Below are 26,637 nucleotides of genomic sequence, written 5' to 3'. Positions count from 1 at the left end.
ACGAGCATGCACACACACACACACGAACACAAACACACGAGCATGGACACACACACACAAACACACAAGCACGCACACACACACACACACACACACACACACATACACAAACGAGCATACACACACACAAACACACGAGCACGCACACACACACACACAAACACACAAGCAAGCGCACACACACACGGGCATGTAAACGCACACAACACACGCACACTCTTGCGTACGCGTGCTTACACACAACACAAGCATATACACATGCATGCACACACAAACACACACAAACGCACGGACACTCATACACACATCATGTGCACAGAGAAACATTTAAAAATGCACAGACTTGAACATTCATTCATTCTCTCACACACACACACACACACACACTCATTCACCTACACTCATTCTCTCTCTCTCTCTCTCTCTCTCTCTCTCTCTACTCCGCATGCATTTACATATCAGTGAGACAGAGCCAAGCCGAGGGTCAGCCATCTTTGTAAATTTTGTTCTGCTGCATTAACTCACAAACCCGCCGTGTTCACTTGATTCATTTCTTTTTAATGCCCGTTATTTGCTGCTGTTTTAGCGTCTTTTTGCACTTGAGTGCGACCGGTTGTTTTGTGCTTAATTTTCCCCGGTAATGGCTGTGGCGCTGCTACCCGGCTTCTCTGCCCTCCAACCAAATTCCGCGGAGAATTGCTGTTTGGACTCTTTCGCATGTGAACTTAAAAAGCATTTGGATTCGGTCCGCGTCTCAATGGCTTCCCCACAGGGTATTTTCATATTTCAAGGAGAAGCCTCTTAAAAGGTTTCATCAGGAGCTGGGGCCGTATGCATTAGTGTGACATTGAGGAGTCAGGGGCAAGAATGAAGGCAGTTTTTTTTATTTTTATTTTTTTACATGGAGTTTCTTTTTTTCTTTACATGGGTTTTCTCAGGCGGTGTGAGCGATGTGCTCTGTCTACATGTGACACGTGTGGGTGTGCACATGCGTGTGTGCAACAAGCAGTTTTGGGGACAGCGAACTGACTGCTTTATTTTTAAAAAAATCTTAGCTGGAGGACGAGGAAGGAGATGGAGGATTGGGTGGCATCACTGCCTGGCCGTGCGACGGCGGGGGGCGGGGGACGTGGGGGGGACGGGGGGGGGGGACGGGGGGAGCGGCTGGGATACAGCAGAGATGGGTAGGCGCGGGCAGGGCAGGGCCAGGGGAATATGGATCGGTGTGAAGTTCGGAGCTCCGGGTGAGAGGAGCTCTCCTGGCTGCAGAAATCGAACCCTCCTCCTACGAGGGCGAGAGACTGCTGCGTGAGGTCGGCTGAGTAAATGTCAGACCTGTCAATCACGGGTAAGCCCCGGCGACTCTCCCGAGGCCCTCCTGATTGATGGCTTATTAATCCTCCTAAACACTCTTCTCCCCTTGTTTAGCCATCTCTCCTCTCCTCTGTAAAAAAAAAAAAAGAGAGGGATGGGAAACTGTGGAGGAGGCAGAGTAAAGTTTCTGAATTCTCCTTTCAGTATGTGACATGTCTGACATGCGTGCACACACACACACAAGCACACACACACAAACACACGCAAGCACACATTCGCACACACACATATATACACATACATACACACAAACACACACACATCCATCCATAGGAGAAGTTATTTAGCATGATTTCATGGTGTGGCTTGAGATAGCACACCCATTGACTTTGAACAAGAAAAGCAGTGCTCAGTTTATATATAGTATTATTACATTTTTTTTTCCACTGTCACTTGTCACGTTAATTCTCTATAATATGGCAGAAAGTCTGAATGAACGCTCTCTTCTTTGAAACTTCTAATTAGTTCATCTTCCTGCTTTGCACAACCAAGCCGTGCTCCAACCCTGACAGCCCAGTGTAACATGCAGAATCCTGTTTAAGTGGATAAGGGATGATTCCAGTGAGCCTGTTTCTGTGGTTATGATGGGGTCATACCTATTTCTCTGACATGTTTAAGTCTATTGTTCGGGTCTGAATCAAACAGTTTGTCATGACCATCCAAACACTGTGGCATAGGCTTAATCAGGATTCCGGGCATAACTCTGGGCAACAGAATTTATATTAATCCCGGATATTTAGAATGACTGTGCCAGCATTTTTTAACATTTTTTTTTTTTTGCATTATACCACAAGGGAAAGGGATTAAGAGGTGTCCTGAAGAGAGAAGTCGCAGGAATCAAAACTCCTTACAGAATAAAGTCTTGTAACCTCAGAGTACTCACTCTGCCACGCTGTTGTTTTTCCTGATGAAAGAAAAGCCAAGCTGGGCAGATTACTGCAAATCTGACCTTTAATGTCTTGGGCCGGCCTGTGTTCAAAGCCGTAGTGTTTGTGATTCTTCACTCTGGGGGTTTTTTTTTTTTGTTATGAGTGTTTTGGCGAGTCTGATGCCCTTTTTTTTCTTCCTAAAGCCAGGGCAGCCTGACAGCTGGGACCTCTCCCTCCCGACAGCTTTTGAACTCAAGGCACGAGTTAATCTCAGTGCGTCTGGATTTGGGATGTGCATCGCTCAGTTTGCCCCTCCCTCTCCGTGTGTCAATCAACCCTGCTTCACCTAGGCCGACGTGAGAAACGCAATCCAAGGGAACAAACATACTGCTCAAGCTGCCATATGCCCTGAAATTTATGTCAATTATTCCTTATTATTTATTTATTTATTCGTATGTGTATGATTCAGTTGACCAGCAGGATATAAAGGCTATAAATGGCATTTTAGAAGTCCTCGGGAATAACAAACCCTCCTAAACCTGGCTGGGGGTCGGCAGCAGCGGCAGGGTTTGCTCTGCAGTATTTGGGAGACCAGAGACTAACGTTAGGCACGTTCCCAGCTGTTTATAAATACGCTCAGTACCCAGCGTACATACGCAAATAAAAACAAAAAAAAAACCCTGCGGTTTGCGCCCCACGCGCTCCGCTGTGATTTACCGCGCAGCGCCCCTCGAATCCCCGGCCAAAATGCATCACGTTCTCCATAAAAAAAACCCCCACAATCACGAGGCGGTGTGTGGAGAGGGCGCCTCGGTGAACTGATGCATATTTCACAACAAACCGCCTTCGCAAAGTCAGAAGGAGGAGGGGGAAGGTGGGGAGGGGGTGAAGGGGGAGGGGTGGAGGGAGAAGGGGGGGTGAGAGAGAGGGGGGGGTGCGCGGGGGACTGCAACCTCACGCCTGGAAATAAGCGCCATTAATTTCACTTTGATGCGGCGCGGCGCAGGCCGGAGAGTAACGAGCCACTTAAGAGCGCGGGGGGGGGAAGCGACGGGCCGAGTTCGTCCGGCAGCAGCGCGCTCCGCGGGTTTTGTGGGTAACGTTTACTGCATTACTGCTGTAAGAACCCGGTAATCACGTTTCTGTCTGAGGGGGACTCCGGGCCTCAGAGCCACCCCCCAGAACTCCTATCCAATTTCTCTTCCCAGCAGGGATAATACACCCCCCCCCCACCCCCCTCCCCAAAACGGCAATCTGCTGTCTCCTTCGGCACTGGCATTTGGCTCTGGGAAAGGTCACCCGGACCAAAGCATCCAAAGTCATCCTCAAAGAAAATTTTTTTAAAAAGATGAAAAAATGAGATGCGTTGTTCTATTTTTGGGGGTGCCGTGCCATAGTTTAATTCTGGAAAGTAACTTTCTTTGACAGTGTAATTGCGGAGGTTCCGAGTGTCTCGGCAAAATGCGCATGTTGGTGTCCCTGAAGTGAGTCTTTTTTTTTTCACCGTGAGAGAGAGAGAGCATTTATTGGTTCGCTTCTGGCAGCAGGGGAATGGGCACCCATTGTGGCAAGCCTTAAATTACTTTCTCCTGTTCGTAATGCGACTTCTTGTTTCAAATAATGGCTTTCCCAAGACCAGGCTTGATTGGGCCTGGCTGGATGACACGCCCAGGCCATTGTCCAAAGTCTACATCAAGGCAGGTCTGGAGAGGAATAGCCCAGGGCTGGGCTCTGTGGGCTGATGATCTGTATTTTGTGTGGATGATATAAAACCTCCATGTCGTGGCTTACAATACCATTTACTCTCATCTACGAAGTTTAAGCTATTTCTCAAAAAACTAAAAAAAAAAGAACTAAAATAAAAAGCTCGGTAACTTCTGAAGTGAAACTGAAGGACACATCAGGAATTCATTTACAATATGACTGTGTGCTGCAGATCTAGAGAGGACCACAAATGATGCTTTTTGAACGGTCCTTCCCACCCCAAAGTGCTTCTCGTGCTGCAGAACAATTGAAAAAGAAAAAACAAACGAAAACCTGCCATTTCCTGCTCTTGTGCCCAATCGTGTGTTTTTTTCTATCCTTGGAAACAGAGTGTAGACACAAGGGCGTTGTTTGCACACACCGTCACTGAGCACCTGTTGCAAACAAAAACCTTTCAGAATGTTCATATGGATGCGTCACCCTAATTCCGACCAGGGTGCACCAGTTTTATCCCCAGTACTTTTTAAAAGTCATATTAATGTTTTTTTTCTGTTAAAATTTTTTTTCTGAAAATTACTGCTTTAAGGCCACAGGAGAATAAGTGCCAAGATCACAAAGAAAAATTCCTCTCCTCCAAGTGTGTGAATTGGTGCTCTGTCAGACCCAGACAGTTTATTATTCCCTGAGTAGTGGTGGCATGCAAGGAATTATGAGCTAATTTTGAGATGAAGAAAGCTGTGTTCATGCAAAATATTATTTTATTACAATATGTCATTCTCCACATTTGGAATCAAAATTTTGTCTACTCATGAGTGACATGTGATGTTCAGGGAGTGGGGAGGAAGGAGTGGGGGTGAGGGGCAGGTCAGAGCTTGGGGGGGGGTCAGTGTATAAGTGACGCGGGGGGGGGGGGGGTTTGTGGCATGCAAAGTAAGTTGCACAGCTCTGCAGTCTTTAATTCACTCTGCTGGGAGTACACTTTTGGTCAACAAAATGCACTCTTCGACCCCCCCCCCCCCCAAATGAAAAATCTATAAAGCTGCTGCTCCTTGATCTTTTTTTTTTTTTACTTTATTGAAGAGTTCGCGACATTCGCAGCGGTGACCGTGTAGCCTTAGCCCCATACCCTCCCCAAGCTCTGCTCATCCTCTTCCGGGCCGTTACACACGAGGCCATTCCGGGGGTGGACCGCGCGCGTTTACATGGACCGGCTGTCACCTCGGTGTGAAGCTCGAGCCCCATCGCTGGTGGCGTCCCCCTGACAGATGGCCGTCATGGCGCTTTCCCCCCCCCATTACACTTCATGGAAGCAGAGCACCACAAAATAACAAAAAAAAAAACATCAACGTTTATGGATAAATACATTCCAGAATAATTGTCGACCGTTTATACAAAAAAAGAAAAAAAAAACATTTTAAAGTAAAAACGATGATTAAAGTCACGCACCAAAAAACTACCGCGTAATAATGTGTCTCTCATAATGCGTGCAAGGACAATACTCGTTAAGGCTTCAGTGGCTGGGAGTCAGGATTGTGAGGGAGCTGGAGGAGGAGAATGATTGGCTGTGTGGGTGGGACTGAGGCGATGATAGGGGTGGGGGGTTTGGGGGGGGGGGGGGGGGGGGGGGGGGGGGGGAGTGGGGGGTTGGGGGGGTTGGGGGAGGGGGAGGGGGAGTGGGAGGAGGAGGAGGTCCAAAGCGGAGCAGGGGGAGGCAGGGAGTGGGGTTGGCTGGAGGGGTCACACAGCTGGAGACGGAGGACAGAGCACTGTGTTAATTCGGAAGCGCTCCTGGTGAGGCTGGCGAGGTGGCAGCTCGTCAGGATGGGCCCTGCCTGTGATCCTGAATAACTAGGCAGGAGGGAGCTGACTGGCAGTGACCCCGCGCCTGACTGATGTGGGTAATTACAGGGCCTGATGTCAGAGAGGCCTGCTGTTTATTGAGACAGTTTCTGCCAGGCCAGCAGTGAGTGTAGTGGCTGTAGATGGTTCTCTGGTTGTGATTCCACCACCCCCACACACTCAATGTGTGTGCGTGTGTGCGTGCATGCAAACATGCGCATCTGCGTGGGTGTGTATGTGTATGTGTGTGTGCATGCGTGTGTTTGTGTGAGTGTGTGTGTGTGTGTGTCAGTGTCAGTGTGAGTGTGTGTGTGTACATGTGTGCACGTGCAAACGTGCGTGCGTGCGTGCGTGTGTGTGTGTGTGTGTGTGTATTCAGCTTCTCTTGCCGTTTTCCTGTGTGTGTGGACTGGACTTGCAGGAAAAGGCGGGCTGTTGCAGTGAAGGCTCCGCCGCAGCCTCTCTCTCTCTCTGATGGCACTTATCTGTCCGCTCTGAATGTGCGTAGAAGCCTCTGGCCTGCTGCGCAGAAGCCATTCCTCCGCCGTCCCATAATCCTCCCGCTCTTTCAGCTTTTCTCCCTCCTCTGCTCCCCCTTTCCAACTCTATCCATCACCGCACGGCGCGGTAATCGCGCTCTAACGGGTGGGCCCGCAGCCCGGCGCACCCTTCTGTCTTTCCTGCTTCTGTTGATGAGCTCTTCCATGAGCTGCTGGAATAGCAGGAATGAAACTATATTTTGGTGTCTTTTTTTTCAAAAGAATTTCTATGAAAAAAAAAAACGGTTGCATTAGACGGTCTGAAGAACCATAATTGCTGCTGATAAAACTGAATGATATTTACAACCCTTTGAATTCTATCTTGAGTGAAATTAGCAAATGCACTGACGTCCAAAAGTCTTTTGACACATTGGAGTGTACAAACTGAGTAGAATGTAGATTGTTCAAACTTTACGTGTGCAAATCTACAAATTCAGGATTCTAAACGCACACACACACACACACACACACACACACACACGTACATGTACAATACAAGCCCACACCTATGAAGAAGTCAATACGCATACACACAAGCAGACATATATAGTATATATTTATAAGCACACAGATATACAGTGAGCACCATAATGTTTGGGACAAATACACATTTTTATACATTTGGGTTTTGCCGTATAGAAATAACATTTTATACGCTATTTTTTATACATAGTCCCCCCATTTCAGGGCACCATAATGTTTGGGACAAATAGCTTTACAAGCATTATCAGTCAGGTGTGTTTAATTGCTTCCTTAGTGTATGCATAAGAGAGCTTGCAGTATCCAGTCTTGATTTTAGGCTTTTGATTGGCTTTGGAGTCTGTTACTTGTGTTTTCAACCTGAGGACCAGAGTTGTGCCAATGAAAGTCAAGGAAGCCATTATGAAGCTGAGAAATAAGAAAAACAACTGTCAGAGACATGTCAGAGACATAGGCCATATGTCTTTGTCCCAGACATTATGGAGCTCACTGTATATTCTCTCGCTCGTGCTCTGTCTCTCTGTCTCTTTCTCTCTCACACACGCACACACACACTCACACACTTTCTCTCTCACACACACACATACACACACATTCTCACTCACACTCTATCTCTCTCTCTCTCTCTCACACACACACACACTCTCTTTCACACACACACACACACACATTCTCACTCACACTCTATCTCTCTCTCTCTCTCTCTCTTTCACACACACACAGTCACACACACATTCTCTTTCTCTCTGTCTCACACACACACACACACACGCACACTCTTTCTCTCTCTCTCTCTCTCTCTCTCTCTCTCTCACACACACACACACACATTTGTAGCCTTTTTCTTTTTATTCTCTTTCGTAAAATGCTGAACGGGCAAACTCTGCCATGCACAAAAGTTGGCGTCGCCCTTTGCCTTATCAATGCAGAACATATGAATTTGCCGTTTTATTATTGCTGCTGTGGCATTGTGCGGAGAGGTCTGCTGTCAGAACATTCTTTTCATGAACTGAACTCTGCTTTCATATTTTAAAAAATGTTTTTCTTTTTACATTTTTTCCCCATCCAGCTGTCACATCGCTGCAAAATGGTAAATCTTGGAAAAGTCTGTTTCCAATTTTCGAACAGCCATCTCCTCTCTGTCCTGGAGGACATATTGCTATAAACGACCATCAGGCTTTTCATCCATTATTGGTGACTCTCCGATGTTATCTTCCGCATGATTATTGATGTCAGAAAGCCTGCAGGTTGTCATCGCTTCGTTTTTGCAGTGTTTGGCCTGTAAGGGCAGAAATGACAGGAGAAAGGGGGTCTGAGAATAAATTCAAAACACTGATCGTTTCGTGTATCTCTCCACTGGGCCCGGACCTTATATTCACAAAGGTTGACTTCTCGTTGTTTGTTTTTGCTGGAAAACATCAGCCAAAAGTCCAGTAAATTTAGATTTTGTATCACTTATGGGGGGGCAACTTACACGTCCTACGTGATTTTGTAGTATGTGACAATGTATCTTGATTTTTTTTTTCCTTCTTCTTCTACTGGAGCAATTCAGGCTCAGTGCTTTGCCCCTCAATTGCAGAAAGCTAACGCCCCACCTGGGATTCCAAACCATAATCCAGGAGACCTCGGCAGCACAGCACAGCACAGCACAGCGCGGGCCTCCAAAGATCAATGTAATAATGGGATACTAATCTCAGCCACTGAACTTCAGGCGTGTGATATCCATTCATCGTTCCAACGGCCTCCTCTCTTGTCAGTTTCAATTACTGCGGATGTGTCTGCAGCTGCCTTCGCGCCTCCCGTGCACTTTAGCTGGAAAATCTCGAAAGGCTACAGCAGTGGGGGCATATTTCCTTGGTAATTTAGCAGAACTAGCCCCGTGCACACAAGGGAGGGGGGGTGGGGGGGGTGGGGGACTGTGCACAGCAGTTCTAACGGACTACTGTTTCACTGCGTCATTTAGTCAGAGATGACACAGAGTGGGGCTTAAAACTCCGCGATGGAGACCGATGTGCTCTCACACAGCCGCAAGTTTTACCCACGTTACCCGGAGTTTTCTCCGAAACGAATCATTTTTTAAAAAACCTTCGTTTGTCCTGGCGTGGCGTTCTTCGTGAGTCCGCTGCAGGCTCTCTCTCTCTCGGGTATTAAGATATGGCAGTGATTATGTCCCCCTGGTGCAGGGATCGATGGGCCTGTGGCTGGTGCTCATCGTTAAACCCTCGGGCCCCGTGCGCCGGTGTGCGTGTAGCGGTATCGATGCGGCTCAGTCCATAAAGCACAATCAATCTGGCTGCCTCTGCGAGCGGCGATCCGATCGATGGGGGAGAAGTGGACAGGAAACGGTCGTCATGCAGACGGCGCGGGCCTTGCATATTGATGGCCTCTCGGTTTTACAAGTGCAGTGAAGAATGACCTTTCACACCACTGCCTTTGTCCCCGCCAACACACACACGCGCGCACCACTCTCACCACACACACGCATACACACACACACACACACACACATACATACATACAACATCCACACACACACACATACACACACACACACACACACACACATACACAAGCACACACACATACGTATAAATAATCCTCCTCCTCCCCTGTGTCCTTGCCGTGAGAGGAAGAAAGTATAGAGCACAGTCGGGTATGCTTTCAGGTAATTGCCACTTTTAGGGGAATTCAGACTATGCGCAGCCAGGCAATGCTCTCCAAGCTACCCCCAAAGGTGGTGTATTAACACAGAGCAAAATCATATTGATCTATTCATATATTTGAGCCAAACCACAACTCTAGTGGCTCTGTTGTTTATGTCAGGATAACATCTGATGTCGAGTAAGTAAGTACATAACATTTTTTTTTCCTCTGAAACCTATTTTAATAACCTCGCCAAATCAGTCCAAATCGCAGGGGCTGTGTGCAGCCTGGGATATCAGATTGTTCAGGCTTGTTGAGCGTCGGGGTTCAAGTCAAGAGATTTTGTCCAACACGTTGCGTCTTGTTCTGCCGTGAGTCCCCTCGCGTTCCCTGAATGAAGTCCGGCCGGTTGTGGGCGGGCTAATCACAGAAAGACGGAAATAATGTCCCGATCTATTATCTGTGCTCTGAGTGGCGCTTAGTGCGACTGTGAGCCCTCTGTACCTCAGCCTGCCGATGTGCGGCTGCATTTATGACCGTCTGCCCGGGGTCAGGCCTTCGGGCCCTCTGGGCTCTTATCCACCGCTCCTCCAGGGGCCGTCCCGGGGTGGGAGAGGGGAACACTGCGCACCTTCATCCCTCCCGGTTCTGCCGTATGACGGGGTTTGTGAAACCGCAGTGCCGTCTGACTTTTTGTTTTTTCTAAGCGATTATGCAGTTATGCGGTTTGTTTGGACAGGGCGGGGGGGGGGGGGCGGGGGGGAAGAACGATGGAGCTTTACTTTCGTGTCTTTCTCCGTTGATAGATCTGTGCAAAAAAAAAGAAACTGCAATATAAGATGAGGATCTGATAGTGTTCGAACAGGAGCTTTGGGGGGAAAATATATACTGCAGATACGTTATCAGATTTAAGACTGAAATTATAAAGCTTTCTCAGTGGCTGAGCTTCAGTTTCTCTCCGTGCATTAGCATCAATAAAGACCGTTGGGTAGATGAAAGTCTTAGATTGATACGAACACACTCTCACTCCCTGTGTGCAGCAGCGACACAAGTTTCATGAACAAATTAGAAGACTCACTGTAAAAAGTAGCATACGTATTTCTGCTACGTTCCATTCTACCACTGCTTTACACCAGGCTGGCCAGTTAAGGTTTGGCTCCCTCTCTATGGCCGGGTTGCTCCTGAGATTTCTTTCCATCGGGGAGTTTCTTTTTTTTTCTCACCACCATTTGACATTTTTCTCTGCACTGGGCATTTAAAAAAAATTGTTTTTTTACCTTGTGTGCTTGCAATTTGGGGGTTCAGGCCTTGGTGTTTGCTCTGTTTGCCCTGTCTCTTGCCCTTTTTTTTCTTTTTGCTTCTCTGTAAAATGTCTTTGTGACAGTTCTCTGTAAAAAGCACTATACAAATAGAATGGAATTGAGTTGAAATTGAAAATATAGTGATGATGTGGCTTGTCATGCAGCTGTGGAGCTATGGCGAGCATGTGAAGCTCTGGGATAAAGTTTTTTTTGGGGTGTCACGGTGATTGCGACCCCCCATGGTGCGAGAGGTGCTTTTGCCAGACGTCCCATGGGTGTTTAGGCTCTGGTGACACATAAAAGGTCAGCACTGGGACAGTCCCTCTGCCGGATCCAGAGAGAGGTGGGCTTTAGCAGCTCAACTGAGACAATGACAACGGCTGGACCTTTGGCCCCTTGGTCGGAAAAGTTATAAAAGCCGCGTCGATAGAGCAACAGTTGCTGATTTAACACAGTGCCGCAGTCCCACAGCGCCACAGTCCAACCCCACTATTCCCTACTAAGCAAAGAACTTTGTCAATCTGGTTTGTGGCCTCTCCCTGAACGGAAGCTTCCGGAAACGTGAGGGTAAGACCTGCGAACGTTAGTCATGCACTGGCTCCTGGCTCCTGGCCCCACGCCCAGACCGGGGACTTAACTCATTTTCCCTCCGATCGGTCATCCACAAGTTCGGGAGCTACTGAACGCCCATCCTGCTACAGCTCACTCACTCCAATCGGGGCCGGGTGGAGTTCTGCACCCAGCGCTTTTACGCCCCGCGCTCAGGACCTGCTGTTAATGTGGTGGGCAGTGGTGAGGAGCCCTCACTGGCTCTCCCCCGCTGGCATCCTTCATTAGCCTAGGGGGTGATGCACACTTCTTATTTAAGCCTGAGCCACCCGCTCCGTCCCACCTCATAATATAAAGACTGAGGGGCTATAAGAGATCAACAGGATAATAGCTTGTGTATTGAGGGGGGGGAATCAGCCATGTCTGCCTTTGCTGGTGTTCATATGCAGCTTGCGGACGTCGGACGACGCGGGCTAATTGAAGTTGGCGGTATTTCAGCTTGCGTGATGCAAGAATTGAATGTTTTTTTTCTCCGAAGCGGCAGGCTATGCCAACCTAGTGGAGTGGTAGGGGCTTTTTCAAAGGGCTTGAGTCATCTAATTGCACATATTCCCCCTGGAATCTCGCCGTGCCCGTTCTGTAATGTCCTTGTTGTTCAGGCTTGGACTTTTTCCAGAGGACTTGTGTCACTATTACGGAGAAATTCGCCGCGCGACATTGGAAGGTTTCTCAGCCGAGCGAAACTTCCTTTGGTCCCTGTGAAGTCTGTGCGGTTTCCGCAGCCGGATTGATGTTGGAGATGCAAACATGCCCTCCGCAGTTCGAACGCTATGTTTACTCGTCAGCCGTCTGGAGCGGTATAAGAAGGAGGTGTTGTAGACGCAACCTTCTAACAGAAGTGCTTTGTTTGCGTGCTAACAAACCTTTTGAGCTTGGAATTGCTGTCTGTTCCCTCGCTATGCACAACCAAAAGAAAAAATAGAAAAGACTAAACAGAGAAAGAAACACAGATGGACCAAAAATATGGGAGATGTTGATTCATGCATTATTTAACCCAGAAGGTTCTTGGTGACGGAAGAAGACAGTGCTGAGGAAACGCTGCTTTTCTTAGCGTGCCGCTGATGATGGTGTGTGAACAGACTATTTGAGTGATTGATGATGCTTGTGGATGCTAGTGACTCAGAAACGTTCTGTTGTTTTATCACTGGTCAGCCTTCCCTTCACTCTGCTTGCCTCTTTTCTTGGAGAAATATTCGCACTCTTTACCAGTGCCCGGTCCACACCATATTCAGTATGTTTTGTGTGTGCACATGTTTGGCTGAGTGCATACTTGTATGTACGTGTGCGTGTGTGCGTGCATGCATGCCTGCATATGTGTGCGCGTGTGCGTGCATGCATGCATGCGCGCATATGCGTGCGTGCGTGCATGTATGTGTGAGTGTGTGAGTGCGTGCATGCATGTGTGTGTGCGGGTGTGCATGCGTTTACAGTATGTGTGTGTACATGCGTGCGTGCACATGTGCGTGTGCGCATGCGCGCGTGTGTACATACACGTTTGTGCATACCTTTTTGCGCCCGTGTTTCCCCTGCGCCTCCGTGTGACACGAGTGGGCGGGGGGTCGTGTCGGTGTTGGGGGGGGGGGGGGGACGCGCGTGATTGGCACTCTGCTCACACTGTGCTGGGGTGCAGCGGTGGGCTGAGCAGCTGCTGGGAAGGCTGCGGCAGCCGAGCGCGCGGAGAGGGTACACGGTGTAATTATGTCTCAGCCCCGCAGACGCGCCCGTTCAGATGCGCCTTTAATGGAAAAGGGGGAATCAGCACTTTTTTAATAGCTGTCTAATATTCCAGCGGCGGAGAAAAGCCAGAACCGTTTAACCTCTTCGGTTCGTGCCTAAGCTGTTTTAGAGCCCAGCAGGCGGCGAGCGTGTGTGTGTTTGGTACAACGCACATTGGCTGTGTCAGGGGGTAATAGGCGACGGGCTTCCTGCGTCGCTTGCAGGAAATGCTTGGCGCGTTGCGGGGGAAAAGTGTGGAACAAGCAAAAGGGCAGCCTCGCGTAGCTAGCGCCCCCCCTCCGGAGCTGGGGGGATGCAACGCCGAAACCTTCACGGAGACGGAGAAATAAAACACCGGCGCGGAATTCACCGATCAGATCGATCGGTGAAGTCAGGCCATCGGGGATCCGTGGAGAATCGCGCCCGTAAATGGGTTTATTAATTTATGCGCAGCGCAAGCTTGTCATTCGCAGCACGCTGTCCTATAATAACGCACGCTGTGGCTTTTTATTACGCCGCCGCATATGCTGGTGTGCTCCGGATAGAGTGGGCAACGGTCAGGTCTGTGATACGTATTCAGGGGAAGCACTGGGGAAATAAATGGAAGGCACGCGCATCGCCCCACCCCCCAGGAGCACCTTTGCTCAATTAGCCGTGGTTATGCATAGCGGTCTGGAGTGTCAGTGTTAATGTTCTGCAAAACTGTGGCGCCTCAACGTGTTTCTGAATGAGGTGTCATCAGCACTGCTTGGGGGTGGGGGGGGGGGGGTTGGGGGGACGTGGGATTTCGTTGCCATCTTCATTGTCAGTAAACCCTTTTAATTGAGTAGTGTGTTAGAGAAAAAAAATCTGAATGTCTTTAAATGTCATTATTTAATCATTTATAATATTTTAATATGCTATAAAGTGACTTAAATTGTCATATTTTAAAGGTTGGACTGTGGCTGGAAGTTTCGGGGGGGGAAGGGGTGGGGGTGGGGAAGAAAAGCAGTGAAAAAATGGAAATACGGACTTTAGTCCATCTATCCATTATCTATACCCACTTATCCTGGGCAGGGTTGCGGGAGGTGCTGGAGCATATCCCAGCATGCATTTGGGGACATCCAAGAACACACCCTGGACAGATCTATCGCAGGGCACACACTCAATTCACTCTGCATTCACTCACTCACTACATAATATAATAAAGATGTATATTTACCATAGATTATTATTTAAGTTTTTATAGTTATGTAATGGAACTGATCATTATTATTTGTTATTTCATATTTATCCTCAGTAGCTAGCTATCCAATAAACAAGGCTCTGAAATAAATTACATACAAGTTATTTTACCTGTGAGCAATTAATCATGCTTTTGTATTTCAATGCTTGATAGGCTACCTAGGATTTATCTAGCTAATGTGATTGTCAGCATTTTATTCACACAATAAAATAACTCAAATTACCTTACTGTTTATACTGAGGGCAGTTGCAACTGCCATCCAAGCATTCTTTTTTAGGTGCTTGTCCCTGCATTTATTTTTAAAAAAGGTTGTACAATACCGGGTTTGATTGTGCCTATAATTATAAGCTATTCCTCCTTTTCTGCTCTGACTAAACTAGGTGGAATAATTATTCAGGCAATGGTAGCATATCAGTTGGAGAAATAGGAATCTCAAAGCTCTGATTGGCTGTTAACGGGTGATACTCACTAAAAGATAAACCGTGGGCAACATTTTTTTGGCCAACTTTTGTCTCTTGTTGTCCAGTTGCTTGGGTCACTGGCCGTCACTGAGCTTCATAGAGAATTAATGGACTTCTGGCAACTGGTTGACCAAATCGCTCACTGTGTGAACATGGGGCGATTGACCACAATGTTGCCCAAAAAGCGAGAGGCAACTGGCTGTAGTCCAGTCCAGTGCTTTGATAAGTGGAATTGTTTTTAACCAACTGCACAGTAACACAGCACAGCGCCATAGCACAGTACCACAGCACAGTGCCATAGCAGAGCACCAGAGCACAGGACCACAGCACAGTTCCATAGCACAGCACCAGAGCACAGGACCACAGGACAGTGCCATAGCACAGCACCAGAGCACAGGGCCACAGCACAGTACCACAGAACACCACAGTACCACAGAACAGCACATTACCACAGCACATCACCACAGCACGGGTACCACAGCACAACACCACAGTACAGTATCACAGCACTGTGCCAGTAGCCTGTAGAGTGAAAAGAATGACTGCCTGACTGCATGAGTTTTGGGGGATGCGTGCTTGTTTACTTTATCCTGGATTGACAGAGGATGTTACAGTGACTTAATTACACAATTAGCCTTTACAAAATTGTTAAATACCAGGGGAAAAGGAGGATACAGCAAACGGTTGTAAATTTAAAACTCTGATATGAAGTAATGTAATGTCATAGCATTATTTTCCACCTTAAAACCTGTAATAGGAATAGTTTTGCGGCTAGATTACGAGCACCCACTATGTCTATGGTGTGTGAGGCTGGCAGCCACACTTATCCATCAAACTGTGACGTGAAAGACAAAGGCAGTTGTGTGATGCTGCCCGCCCCACTGAAAACAGGGCAGCGAGTGGCCGATGATGTCAGCGAGGGCCGGGAAAGCTGGGTAATGTCTCACGCTAGCACGTTAGCAAGCTGCTGGCCCGCAAAGGGCCTATGCATCGCGAGTTCACCCCAGCTGAGACGCTTGGAAGAGGGTTGTAATATCCACCAATCCAAACGACTCGACTCTTTTTGGCTGGACCGCAACTGCGGGGCCAGCCCTACAAACGTGAATGCCTGTGACTGAGTGACTGAGTGATGAAGTTACACCATTGGTCGGCCGAGTTATGAAGTTACACCATTGGTCGGCCGGATCACGTGTGTTAGGTCCAGCCATATACAGTACTAGGTTTTAACCTGGCTTTGTTTCATTCTGCTTTTGGCTTGCATTCGTGTTTTTTTGACTGAAGTTTTGCGTTTCATCTTTAATCTGTTCGTTTTGTTTGCTGTACCAAAAATGGCTGCCAAGCCCATTTCCTTCCCCAGCTGCTGTGGTCCAAGTCTGAAAGATTGTCCAATTTATTTTGTGTGTATATTTGTGTTGTGAGAGTGTGTGTAGGTTCAATCTGACTGCGACTGTTTGAGCTCCATTGGGTTTGGTACTGTTTGCAGCTGGAGCGAGCACATGCAGGGGGGAGCGTGTCTATGTTCCCAGGGTCCTAAGTTCTACTGCACGTGATGAAATGTTGTGAACAATTTTTCATAATTTCTTGGAAAATATTATTATTATTGAGGACTTCTGAGCATAGCTAAGCCATTTGTTTGCTGACCTCATTTTCTGGAGTAAGACAGAAAATCATTGATTTACTGTCTCTGTCTCTATCTACTGAACACAGATAAGATTTCATGTAGAGCTGGGGAACATAGGAATGACCCCCATGCAGGGTAGCTTAGAGCCGAAGTCTCTGCGTACGGTGGTGGTGGCGGTGGCTGGTGGCTGGTGGCTGGTCCAGAGCTTGGCGTACGGTGGCTGGTGGCTGGTCCAGAGCTTGGTGTACGGTGTACGGTGGCTGGTCTAGAGCTTGGTATACGGTGGCTGGTGGCTGGTCCAGGGCTCGGCGTATGGTGTACGGTGGCTGGTGGCTGGTCCAGGGCTCGGCGTATGGTGTACGGTGGCTGGTGGCTGGTCTAGAGCTTGGTGTACGGTGTATGGTGTATGGTGGCTGGTGGCTGGTACAGGGCTCGGCGTATGGTGTACGGTGGCTGGTGCTGGTCCAGAACTTGGTGTATGGTGTACGGTGGCTGGTGGCTGGTCTAGAGCTTGGTATACGGTGGCTGGTGGCTGGTCCAGGGCTTGGCGTATGGTGTACGGTGGCTGGTGCTGGTCCAGAACTTGGTGTATGGTGTACGGTGGCTGGTGCCTGGTCTAGAGCTTGGTGTACAGTGTACGGTGGCTGGTGGCTGGTCCAGGGATTGGTGTACAGTGTACGGTGGCTGGTCCAGGGCTTGGTGTACGGTGTACGGTGTACGGTGGCTGGTGGCTGGTCCAGGGCTTGGTGTACGGTGTACGGTGGCTGGTCCAGGGCTTGGTGTACGGTGTACGGTGTACGGTGGCTGGTCCAGGGCTTGTGTCTGACGGTCAGCAGTTGTAGTTCAGCATTAATCTCACTCCCTTCCATTTGAGAACAGCTGAAGTGGCAGGAAATCAAATTTCCAGGCCATTAACCCCCGTCATGGTGCGGCGAGCCTGATTTATTACATCGCAGCGCATTTTTGAGTGTGAACATTATCTCAGAATAAATCAATCTGTACTTCGGGGTGGGGTGGGGGGGTGGGGGGGGGGGCTTCTAAAGGAGGCAAGGGGATCCAGGAGACTGTGGCGTTCAGCGATGCGGTTTATCTTATGTATATACGTGCGCTCATATGTGTTTCAGGGCAGGGGGGCGGGGGGGGGGGGGCAGGCGGTTGGGGGGTGGGGCGGGGCGGTGTGCAAACCCATGGCTACTAGCCGTTGCCAAAAGCGGTCACTAGTGACCTATAACCCACCTCTGTTTCAGGTCTTTGAGGCTATTTGTAATGATTTCAGAAACAACTGCACCAGTTGGCCTTTTAATCCTCTGTTCAATCATATGAAAAATGTACTGTCCCAGCAAATAGAAGAAGAAAAAAAACAACAGAATAGGGAAAAGAAAGAGTAAATGGCCTAGCAAACAATAATGAATGGCCTCTTCCTTACAGTATGTGTTCTTTATTACTGATGTGCTGTTTTCTGTTTTCCCATGTGGGAATGACAATGGACGCCATTAGCTTGCACTACACAGCATGCGGCTGGTGGCTGTTGTATTGTCGATTACAATCACAAATGAGATCCGTGCCTCGTTATAACACTGGGGGGAAAAAAGCGTGTGCAACAAAACTATTAATGGCTTGTATTGTCAGGCTAGATTAGCAACCAAACTGTGTGCAATCATGTCATTGTATACACATTTCCTGACACGTTCTCTGCCGTAAATGCTTTATACGTTAAAAAAGGAAAGCATTTGGTATAATGTCACCGTGTAAAAATACCATGCGCTCCATCTCTCCATTTACTCTCTCCACTTGCTGCCTTTTGCATATCTGTTTTTTCAGTGGTATGTGTATCATTTTGTAAACAAATAGCAAAAAATGCATGTGAAGGAATATATGAGACAGGGGAGTATATGTGCACAGGGGAGTGACATTTTATTTGGTGTCCCAAGTAGTGTAAATTAAATTATGTGAGTTCTGTTAGTTTATTAATATTTTTTGGAGTGAAATTGACAACTGTGTGTGTGTACATGTGTGTGTGCATGTGTGTGCGTGTGTGTGTGTGTGTGTACATGTGTGTGTGTGTGTGTGTGTGTGTGTGTGTGTCTGGGTGTGTGTGTGTGTGCATGTGTGTGTGTGTGTGTCTGGGTGTTTGTGCGTCTGTGTGTGTGTGTGTGTGTGTGTGTAGGTGTGTGTGTCTGTGTCCGTGTCTATGTGGGTCTGTGTGTGTGTGTGTGTGTGTGTGTGTCTGTGTGTCTGTGTCTGTGTGCGTCCTCATGCCTGCGTGTGTGTGTAGGGTTTGTGTTTGTTGGGCAGTCCATCATACACAGATCAATAAAAAGCTTAAGGAGGATCATTACTCTGCTGGGACTGAATGCTGGGGATCAGTACTGAGACTTTAGAGTCTGGGGTGCAGAGCTCTACAGGAGGTGTGCTCAGTGATACAGTGCAGGCCGAGCGGCACCAGATCCCCCCCCCACGCCCCCCCCCCCATTTTCCAGAGCTCCTTTTGTGTACTTTAACTCTTGCTGTTTATCAGCAGGGCTTCGAATGGACAGCCCCACTCTGGGGAAAGACAATTACTGCAGTACCTTCTCTCATTAATGCCGGTTAGAGTCGACCGTTGGCCTGTTTGGGTTCTGGACCATCAGCGTTTATCCTCCCCGCCCCCCCCCCACCCGCACCCCCCCCCCCACCCCCGCAGAGAGCATCTCGTCTCTTCCCCCAGGCCTTCACTGCTGGAGTGTGCTTTTCATTTCTCACACGGGCCCTGGTCTTAAAGTGTGGGTGTTTGCTATTCCCCCTCATTGAGACAGATCGCGGCGCTGTTTCGCATTGGCATCCGCCGTGGCACTGTTTACACTGGCTGAGATGGACGTGCGCAGCCTTCCTGGGAGGCGATTGGTCCTTTCCGCGGTTAGAATCGCCTTCTGCACTCTATGGTGGCGTGGCTTGCAGTGAGAGAGCACTATTACTGGAGTCCAATGAATGCTGGCAGGAGAACCGCTGCTGTACCATCCACACATACGACCGCCCCCCCCCACCACCCCCACCCCCCCCATATCACACTCTCTCTCCCACTCACACCCCCTCCGCAAGACAGACAGGAAAGAAATGATTTATAATGAGCCGCGTCTAATGGATTGCCCTGGCGCGAGTGAAATTATGAAAAAAATTTAATTAGCCTTCAGCGACCTCACTGTCAGGCTGAGACCCTCCCCGCAGTGGGGGGGTGGAAGTGGGGGGGGTGGGGGGCGGGACGGCCTCGGAGAACGCCTCCCCGCCAGCCCCTGACACCGGCAGCCCACGGTGGAGGTAATTAGAATTTAAATGGGCAGCAGTTGTCATGGCAGAACCCTGACGCTCCCGTTTCCCCGGCTGGCGTTCGTGGGAGCAATTGCCACCATCCCCCCCCCCCCCCCTCTCCCGCCGTTCCCCCACCCCCCCGCTCTCCACCCCCCCTCCCCGCACATCAGCATCCTAATCACCTGTCCCCCGCTGAGTCTGGAGTATCCCACCCCCGCTGTGGGGCCTGGGGGTTGACGTCAGCTCACGCTACGCCATGGTGGCGATTGAGGTGGGGGCGGGGGGGGGGGGGGGGCAGATTAGGGGCAGCCCCCCCCCCCCCCCCCCCCCCAGGTTCTGCCCCAGGATCCCTCGGCTCTTAAACAGGTTAACACTGAGGGCAGCTCACTGCCGTTGGGTTCGCCATCATCAGATTTCTCAGATTTGTATTCCTGCTGAAATTGTCTCCTTTCTCCCCCCCCAGTATTATTATTATTATTATTATTAATGGTGCGGATTATGTGGCGTGACGTTGTTCCTGTGGAACTGTTCGCCTTCGCTGAGAGAGCGGGAATATTACCGCCATTCCGTCTTCCTTCCCGCTCGGGCTTCTCGGCGAAGCGCGGAACCTGTCATTTGAGTGCCGGTGCGGGGCGGGGAGGTCGGGGGGGGGGCTGTTTTCCCCCGAACGCCGCGATTCGGAGGCCCAGTCAAAGTGCCTCCCGGTAATGGACAGTTCAGCTCCTGGATGGGCTTTTAGGACGACGGAGTGGGAGGGAAAAAAGGCGGGAACTGCCGCTATGAAAGAGTGCCTCTGTGCTGCTCAAATGCTCGTGCTGAGCCCTGAAAGGCCGTGGAGGAATTCTGAGCAACGAGGAAACGAGGAACGCGGCCGCCGTTTCTCTGCCACGCTTGCCATTGAGATGTTTGACCACTGGAAAGTCAAGATGTCCCCCATAAAACATTTCAATTTTTTTATTAAAAAAAAACAAAAAAAAAAACAAAAACCAAATGGCCTTGAAACCGAGAGCAAGATGATGAAATGCGGTTGGCAGGGATGCTTGACGTGTACGCGTTGCCAAATCTCGCCCCGTGATTCATATCTGGCCACTTTCATTGTCTGAAACAAAAACTGCCTTTGAAAGGAGAATGAAAAAGCCAGATGTTTTCCAGGGATTTCGCTGCAGGTAGCTGAAGAGAACGCAGGTGCTTTTATTCTTTATTCTGCTCAAACCACTGCAGCAGCCCTTTCTGTCTATGTGAGCGCACACGCTGTCCATGAATAACCCGGGCTGGAGCTTTCAGGTTTGGCTGCTCTTCTCCTCATTAATTCCTGTGTGTGTGTGTGTGTGTGTGTGTGTTACATGTGCCTGTCTGTGCATGTGTGTGTGTGTCTGTGCGCATGTGTGTGCGTGTGCGTGCTTGTGTGAATGCGCGTATGTGTGTGTGTGTGTGTGTGTGTGTGTGTGTGTGTGTGTGCGTATGCACACATGCGAGTGTATGCGTTTGTGCGTGTGCAGGCAGTACAGCGTGTATATTTCTTGCCTGGAATAAATCACTACCTGCTACCCACCACAACAGATCCACAAACATCAAATTTTCATAATTCTTTCTCTGCCTCCCTTCACCCGCCCAACACCCACCCCCCACCCCCCCACCGCCCCCCCGGCTGACACGCTGAAGTGCAGTCACTCATTCTGTTCTTTTCCGCAGTCCGGGCTTTTGGGCCTGGCGCAGTTTGAGCTCCAGAGGATTAAAGGAGTGTTTGTGACAAGGACAAAGAGGAGCGTGAATCAAAAACGAGCAGCCCGAGCCTGGAGCACGCCTCTCATTTCATCCTCGCTTCGCCCCCCCCACCCCCCCCCCCCCCCCACCCCCCCCCTCGCTCGTCCAGGTGGCTGTGTGAGGTGTGGAGCTTCTAGTTCCGCAGTCAGTCATTCGATCCACTTCGGCTGCCCTGGGGCCCTGACCCTGTTTTAATCGCTCTGCCCAGTCTGCCTGATGTAGCCCTGGGTTCAACCCCACCCCCCCCCCCCACCCCCCCCTCGACTGGTGGGCACTGTCACACTGGGTCCCAGCCACGCCCTGGCACTCCCCCCGGCACTCCCCCGTGACCAGCGCTGAGAGAGACCATGGCCGCGCCCGGAGTCGCACGCTACGCACTGCATACTATACATGCACACTATCATTCAGAGCGCTTAGTATGTGAGTGAATAGTACGATGGGTTTCGGACATACTACGTCGTAATAGAACACGTGTCACTTCCTTTAAGCCCTTTGCGCGTCGATCACGGTCACGGACCTGTTGATGGCAAGCGAGCGTAAGCTAGCAGGCTAGCATAACTTTAACGTGACGTAAATAAATATGATCGCGTATCCCTCTCTCATTTAAGGAAGCCGCTAACGTTAGCGACAGATTTAATCTGGCAGCTAGCTAATTAGATGGCTGATGTGTAAAGAAAACAGATTTAAAAACATAAATATTACCATTGGTTTTAACTGCTTTCTGTGAAGCACAGTGGAAGGTAATACATTTAAATTGTTCAGCTCTTTTGCCGATTTGACTTAAACTGCCCCATGCCATTATTATTGATGTCTGGTTGCTTGATTCGTGAACTTATGTATTCGTGTACTGTATATTCTGAAACATTCAGATACTTCTGCTATTTTTCCACATAAATTACCCCATAAAATAGTAATGACAAAATATATAAAAATAGCTTCTGTAAAATGCTAGCTATTTTGCTTATGAGGCACCATGGTTAATTTGGTAGCTATATCTATAAGTTAAGTTGGGAAATTATTTTTTTTTTTCGTACAGAAAATATGTAGGCTACAGTAATTTAGAGAAAATGGCCATTAAAGCTAATTTTGTGCTTGCTTATTCTTGACACGGCTGGTATATAAACATCTAAATGAACTATTCTAAAGTGATCATGGATATTTTATGAAACTACAGTAGTTGTGGAAGCTAAATATCATGATATCTCAAAATCAACCGATCCAGCCCAAATCCCTCTTTTTTAACCTGTGGTGCCTCCCCTTACACCTGCCTGCAGACTCATGGTCCTGAAGAGTGGCAGCTCAGCGTTTTGACCTTCTGTCTTGATGCAGTCATTCAGTTGACCACGGTTTCTGACCACAGAGGCCCGGCAGGGCACCTCTTGGCTCGTCATCGACTGGATGAGGACCCAAGCATCGCTAAACTTCCTATTTCCTGTTGCTGCAAATTTTTATTATTATTATTATTTTTTTGGTTTCCTTTGTGCTCTCTCTCTCTCTCCGCACTGCCGCGGTATTTGTACGCGGCGCGTTTCCTGTGCCTGCGGGGGCTTTCTGTTGCTCTGCTGTTCTGTCGCCTTGGTTGACATTTCCAAAGGTAACACTGCAGACGGATGAAGCGGCGAGTGAATGTCAGGGTCCATTACGGCTCTGCGCCGCGGCTCCGCGCAAGTCGCCCGGTAACAAGCAGGGGGGCTCCTCTCTCCGCTAAAAGTAAGAGCTCCGCGCTCCTCCGGGGTTTAACCTGGATTTCTGAGGTAAACGGAGGTCGGATCGCAGCGCCGGGGGCGGGGGCGGGGGCGGGGGCCCCGCCACTCCGCGTATTAGTCTCCGGGAATATGGAGGATTAGCCACCCGTCCAGAAAGTGCTGAGCGAACCTCGTAAACGGGCGGCGTGCGTCCGCGGCTCGCTGTTGGGCTTAATGTCACTCTGACCTTTAAGGTTTATTCAGATGGCATTAGGAGAGATTGAAGCAAGCCTGGCTGGCCACACACACACACACACACACACACACACACACACACACAACAGTCTAAAAGTCTATAAATAGCTGCTGCTGGCTTGAGGAATTGGGTATTGGAGCGTGTAATGAGAAGGCCTAAAAAGAGGTAGCTACTGTACAGGAGGAGACGGCGCGGTGGAGTCATTGGGCGGATGGATGCTGCGGCCCATAAATAAAGTTCTGAGCGGCCGGTGTGCGTGCGTGTGCGTGTGTGTGTGTGTGCGCGCTGTCTGTGTGAGGGGGACGTCCAATCAGGGCTGAGCGAGACAGGTGACAGGTGGAGATTACTGTAAGCTCTCCGGAGAAAGCGCAGAGTTTTACCGGCTCAGGCTGGCTCTGCAGTAAATTAAATGGAATATGTAAAGACATATCTGGGGCCCTGTGGTCATCTGTGCGTGGCACAGGACAATTGTTATGGATTTTCCAACTTGGGAACAGTGAAAATACAAATTAAATGTCATGCAGGAGAATCACTTTTTCCAGTTGGCTTGAGACTGTGAATACAGTGTTTTTTCCAGTTGAGTTGCCCGTGCTGTAGAGATATACATATGTATTTCCCTATTAATAGCCCCACTCAAAATCACACACTACGGAACTATGATTTGCAAATTTTCACCTGTGTTTAATTAAATTGATAATTCATCAAAAAAATCTAACAAAAGCTGTTATGATACGGGGGACTTGCTTCTTCTTGCTGTACTCGGTGCATTGCTTCCATTCTACGTTCAGGTGCAGCAATCTTCATATGTAAGTGGATCACGGAGGATAAAATGGTAGCCGTGAGTCTCAGCAGCTCACAAAGCGGCAGTGTGGAGTCTATCCCCTAGATCCTCGTTGGGGGGGGTGGGGGGGTGGGGGGGTATTCCGTGTAACAGTACATTTCTCCTGTCCCGGAACACGGATCTCACACGGCGAGGTGTTGGAGACCGTGCGTCCCCCTCCCAGGGGGCCCTGCTGCCAGATTGTTTCCCATTGCCGTGTAATAAAAAGGAACTTCAGAACCTGTGAACACGGGCCCGCTGGGCATCGGGAGACATAACTGCGCTCCTGCGTTCTCTGGTGTGTGTGTGTGTGTGTGTGTGTGTGTGTGTGCTGTCTGTTCCCTCCGCGCCATTCAGAGTGTCTGACAAACATGGCAGCTGATCAGAAGTGGCAGAGTGAATATCTGTGTGCGTGTGTGTGTGTGTGTATGTGCGTGTGTGTGTGAGTGTGTATGTGTGCATGTTTGTGTGCATGTGTCCATGCAATTGTATGTATGGATGCACACAAGCTCGAATGTGTGTAGGCATCATCATTATTATTATTATTATTATTATTATTATTATTATTATTATTAATAATAATAATAATAATAATAATAATAATAATAATAATAACAGCAACAGCAAAAACAACAACAATAATCTATTTCATTTATGAAGCTCAATTCATTGAAGATCTGAAAGTTCTGGGCAGAAAAGCCCAAAGGACATGACAGGATACAGCCATACAGCAATTACCCAATTCCAGTTAAAAGCATCTCAGCAGAGGCCTGTTTTTAGCAGATTCAGAAGAGTCAAGGCAGAATCCACAAAAAGGTTTACAGTGTTGTTGTGTTTATTAAACCGTCACAAATGTGAGGGGGAAAAAAATTCCATATGATTCACAAAGCACCTGGAGTTGATGGAAGGCACATACAACTGCAATAACAGCCATCTGGACCGTGCACATTTAAATTGTATTGTCAACATAAGTTTCAGTGCCAAAATGACTCACATTAATGCAAATGGGGTTCAATACAGGGCACGTGCGATTCACAATGATGATTACAAATTAGCACCCGCAATTAGAATGGATTTTTTAAGAGTACCTGAAACCTGGTGGTAATTAGTATAAACTTGACTGTGACCGTGGCATATGTCATAGCCAAGTCAAATATGCCTTTGACAAAAACATTTTAGTGGTGCAAGATAATCTCTCTTTGGTTTATCAGAATGTGTGTGTGTATGCACGTGTGTGCGTGTATGTGTGTATGCATGTGTGTGAGTGTGTGTGTGTGTGTGTGTGACTGTGTGTGTATGCACGTGTATGAGTGTGTGAGTGTGTGAGTGTGTGTGTGTATGCATGTGTATGCGTGTGTGCGTGTGTGTGTATGCACGTGTGTGAGTGTGTGTGTGTGTATGTACGTGTATGAGTGTGTGTGTGAGTGTGTGAGTGTGTGAGTGTGTCTGTGTGTTCGTATGCGTGTGTGTGCGCGTGCGTGTGTGTATGTGTGTGTGTATGTGTGTGTGTGCACACTGTGTTTGGGGCCGGTACTAAGAGAGCTGTCCGCTCCAGTTTCAGACTGTCATCTCCACAGGCCTGTCTCCTCTGTCTGACAGCTCTCCTGTCGCTCTCTCCACAGATCTGACTATGACCTGGAGTACGAGTGCTGCCAGGATGACTTCTATGACAGGTACTGTCTTTTGGCTTCAGTTTGAACCCGGGGAGGGGTTTTAAGCTCCCTGTCTCAGAAGGACAATGGAAATGTAAAAAAAAAAAAAAGAAATGTTGTTCACCTGCCCCTGTCTCCCTGACTGCCTGCTCTTTGATCTTCCATCACATTCAGGGATGCTTTTTTCAGCCCAGGATTAGTTTCACTCTGAAACCTCTGTCCATTACTCTTCTTACTTGAGAAATGGTGCCGTCTTCGTGTTTTATATCTATGATGCCATATGGTAGACAGTAACAGGAGCCTGTCAGAGGAACGCGTTCCATCAGGACTCTGTTCAGTCGCTCATTGACAGTGGCTGACAGTGACATTTATAAAATATTTCCGTCCGGGCCAAGCAATGAGCAGGCCTGTCAGGCAATTGCCAGGAAAAATATGGATAAAATTTCTAATGGTTACATCAAGCGACTTTTTCTAAAGGCCGTGCTGCAAATAATAATTTGCTTTAGTCGTTTATTAGTCAGTGAAGGCATTGGCTCTTCCTTTGTAGGGTTTGCCTTCACAGGGTAGTTAACTACGGTGTGTTACCTACAGTCTGAGGTGGATTGTGCTGTTGTATCGTTGCCGTGCCGACTTCCTAGGAAAGGGATGGGGAACCTGGCCTAGCAGACTGAGGGGGATTGTGCGGCTGTATCGTTGCCGTGCCGACACCCTAGGAAAGGGATGGGGAACCTGGCCTGGCAGACTGAGGGGGATTGTGCGGCTGTATCGTTGCCGTGCCGATATCCGAGGAAAGG

The 26,637-nt window shown here is 48.7% G+C and overlaps 1 protein-coding gene across 1 annotated transcript in view; it reads left to right on the top strand.

Annotated features, from left to right (window-relative positions):
• Nucleotides 1–26,637, top strand: part of LOC118214816 (RNA-binding Raly-like protein) — a 64,108-nt gene that overhangs the window by 21,338 nt on the left and 16,133 nt on the right. Inside the window, exon 3 of the mRNA XM_035395064.1 lies at nt 25,814–25,864. Within this exon, the coding sequence (XP_035250955.1) occupies nt 25,814–25,864 (51 nt within the window). The remainder of the gene's footprint in view (nt 1–25,813; nt 25,865–26,637) is intronic.

Source organism: Anguilla anguilla, chromosome 16, assembly GCF_013347855.1.
Source record: "Anguilla anguilla isolate fAngAng1 chromosome 16, fAngAng1.pri, whole genome shotgun sequence".
Taxonomy (NCBI): domain Eukaryota; kingdom Metazoa; phylum Chordata; class Actinopteri; order Anguilliformes; family Anguillidae; genus Anguilla; species Anguilla anguilla.
The sequence above is the reverse complement of the archived record's forward strand: the minus strand, read 5'-3'. Positions and strand labels throughout refer to the sequence as shown.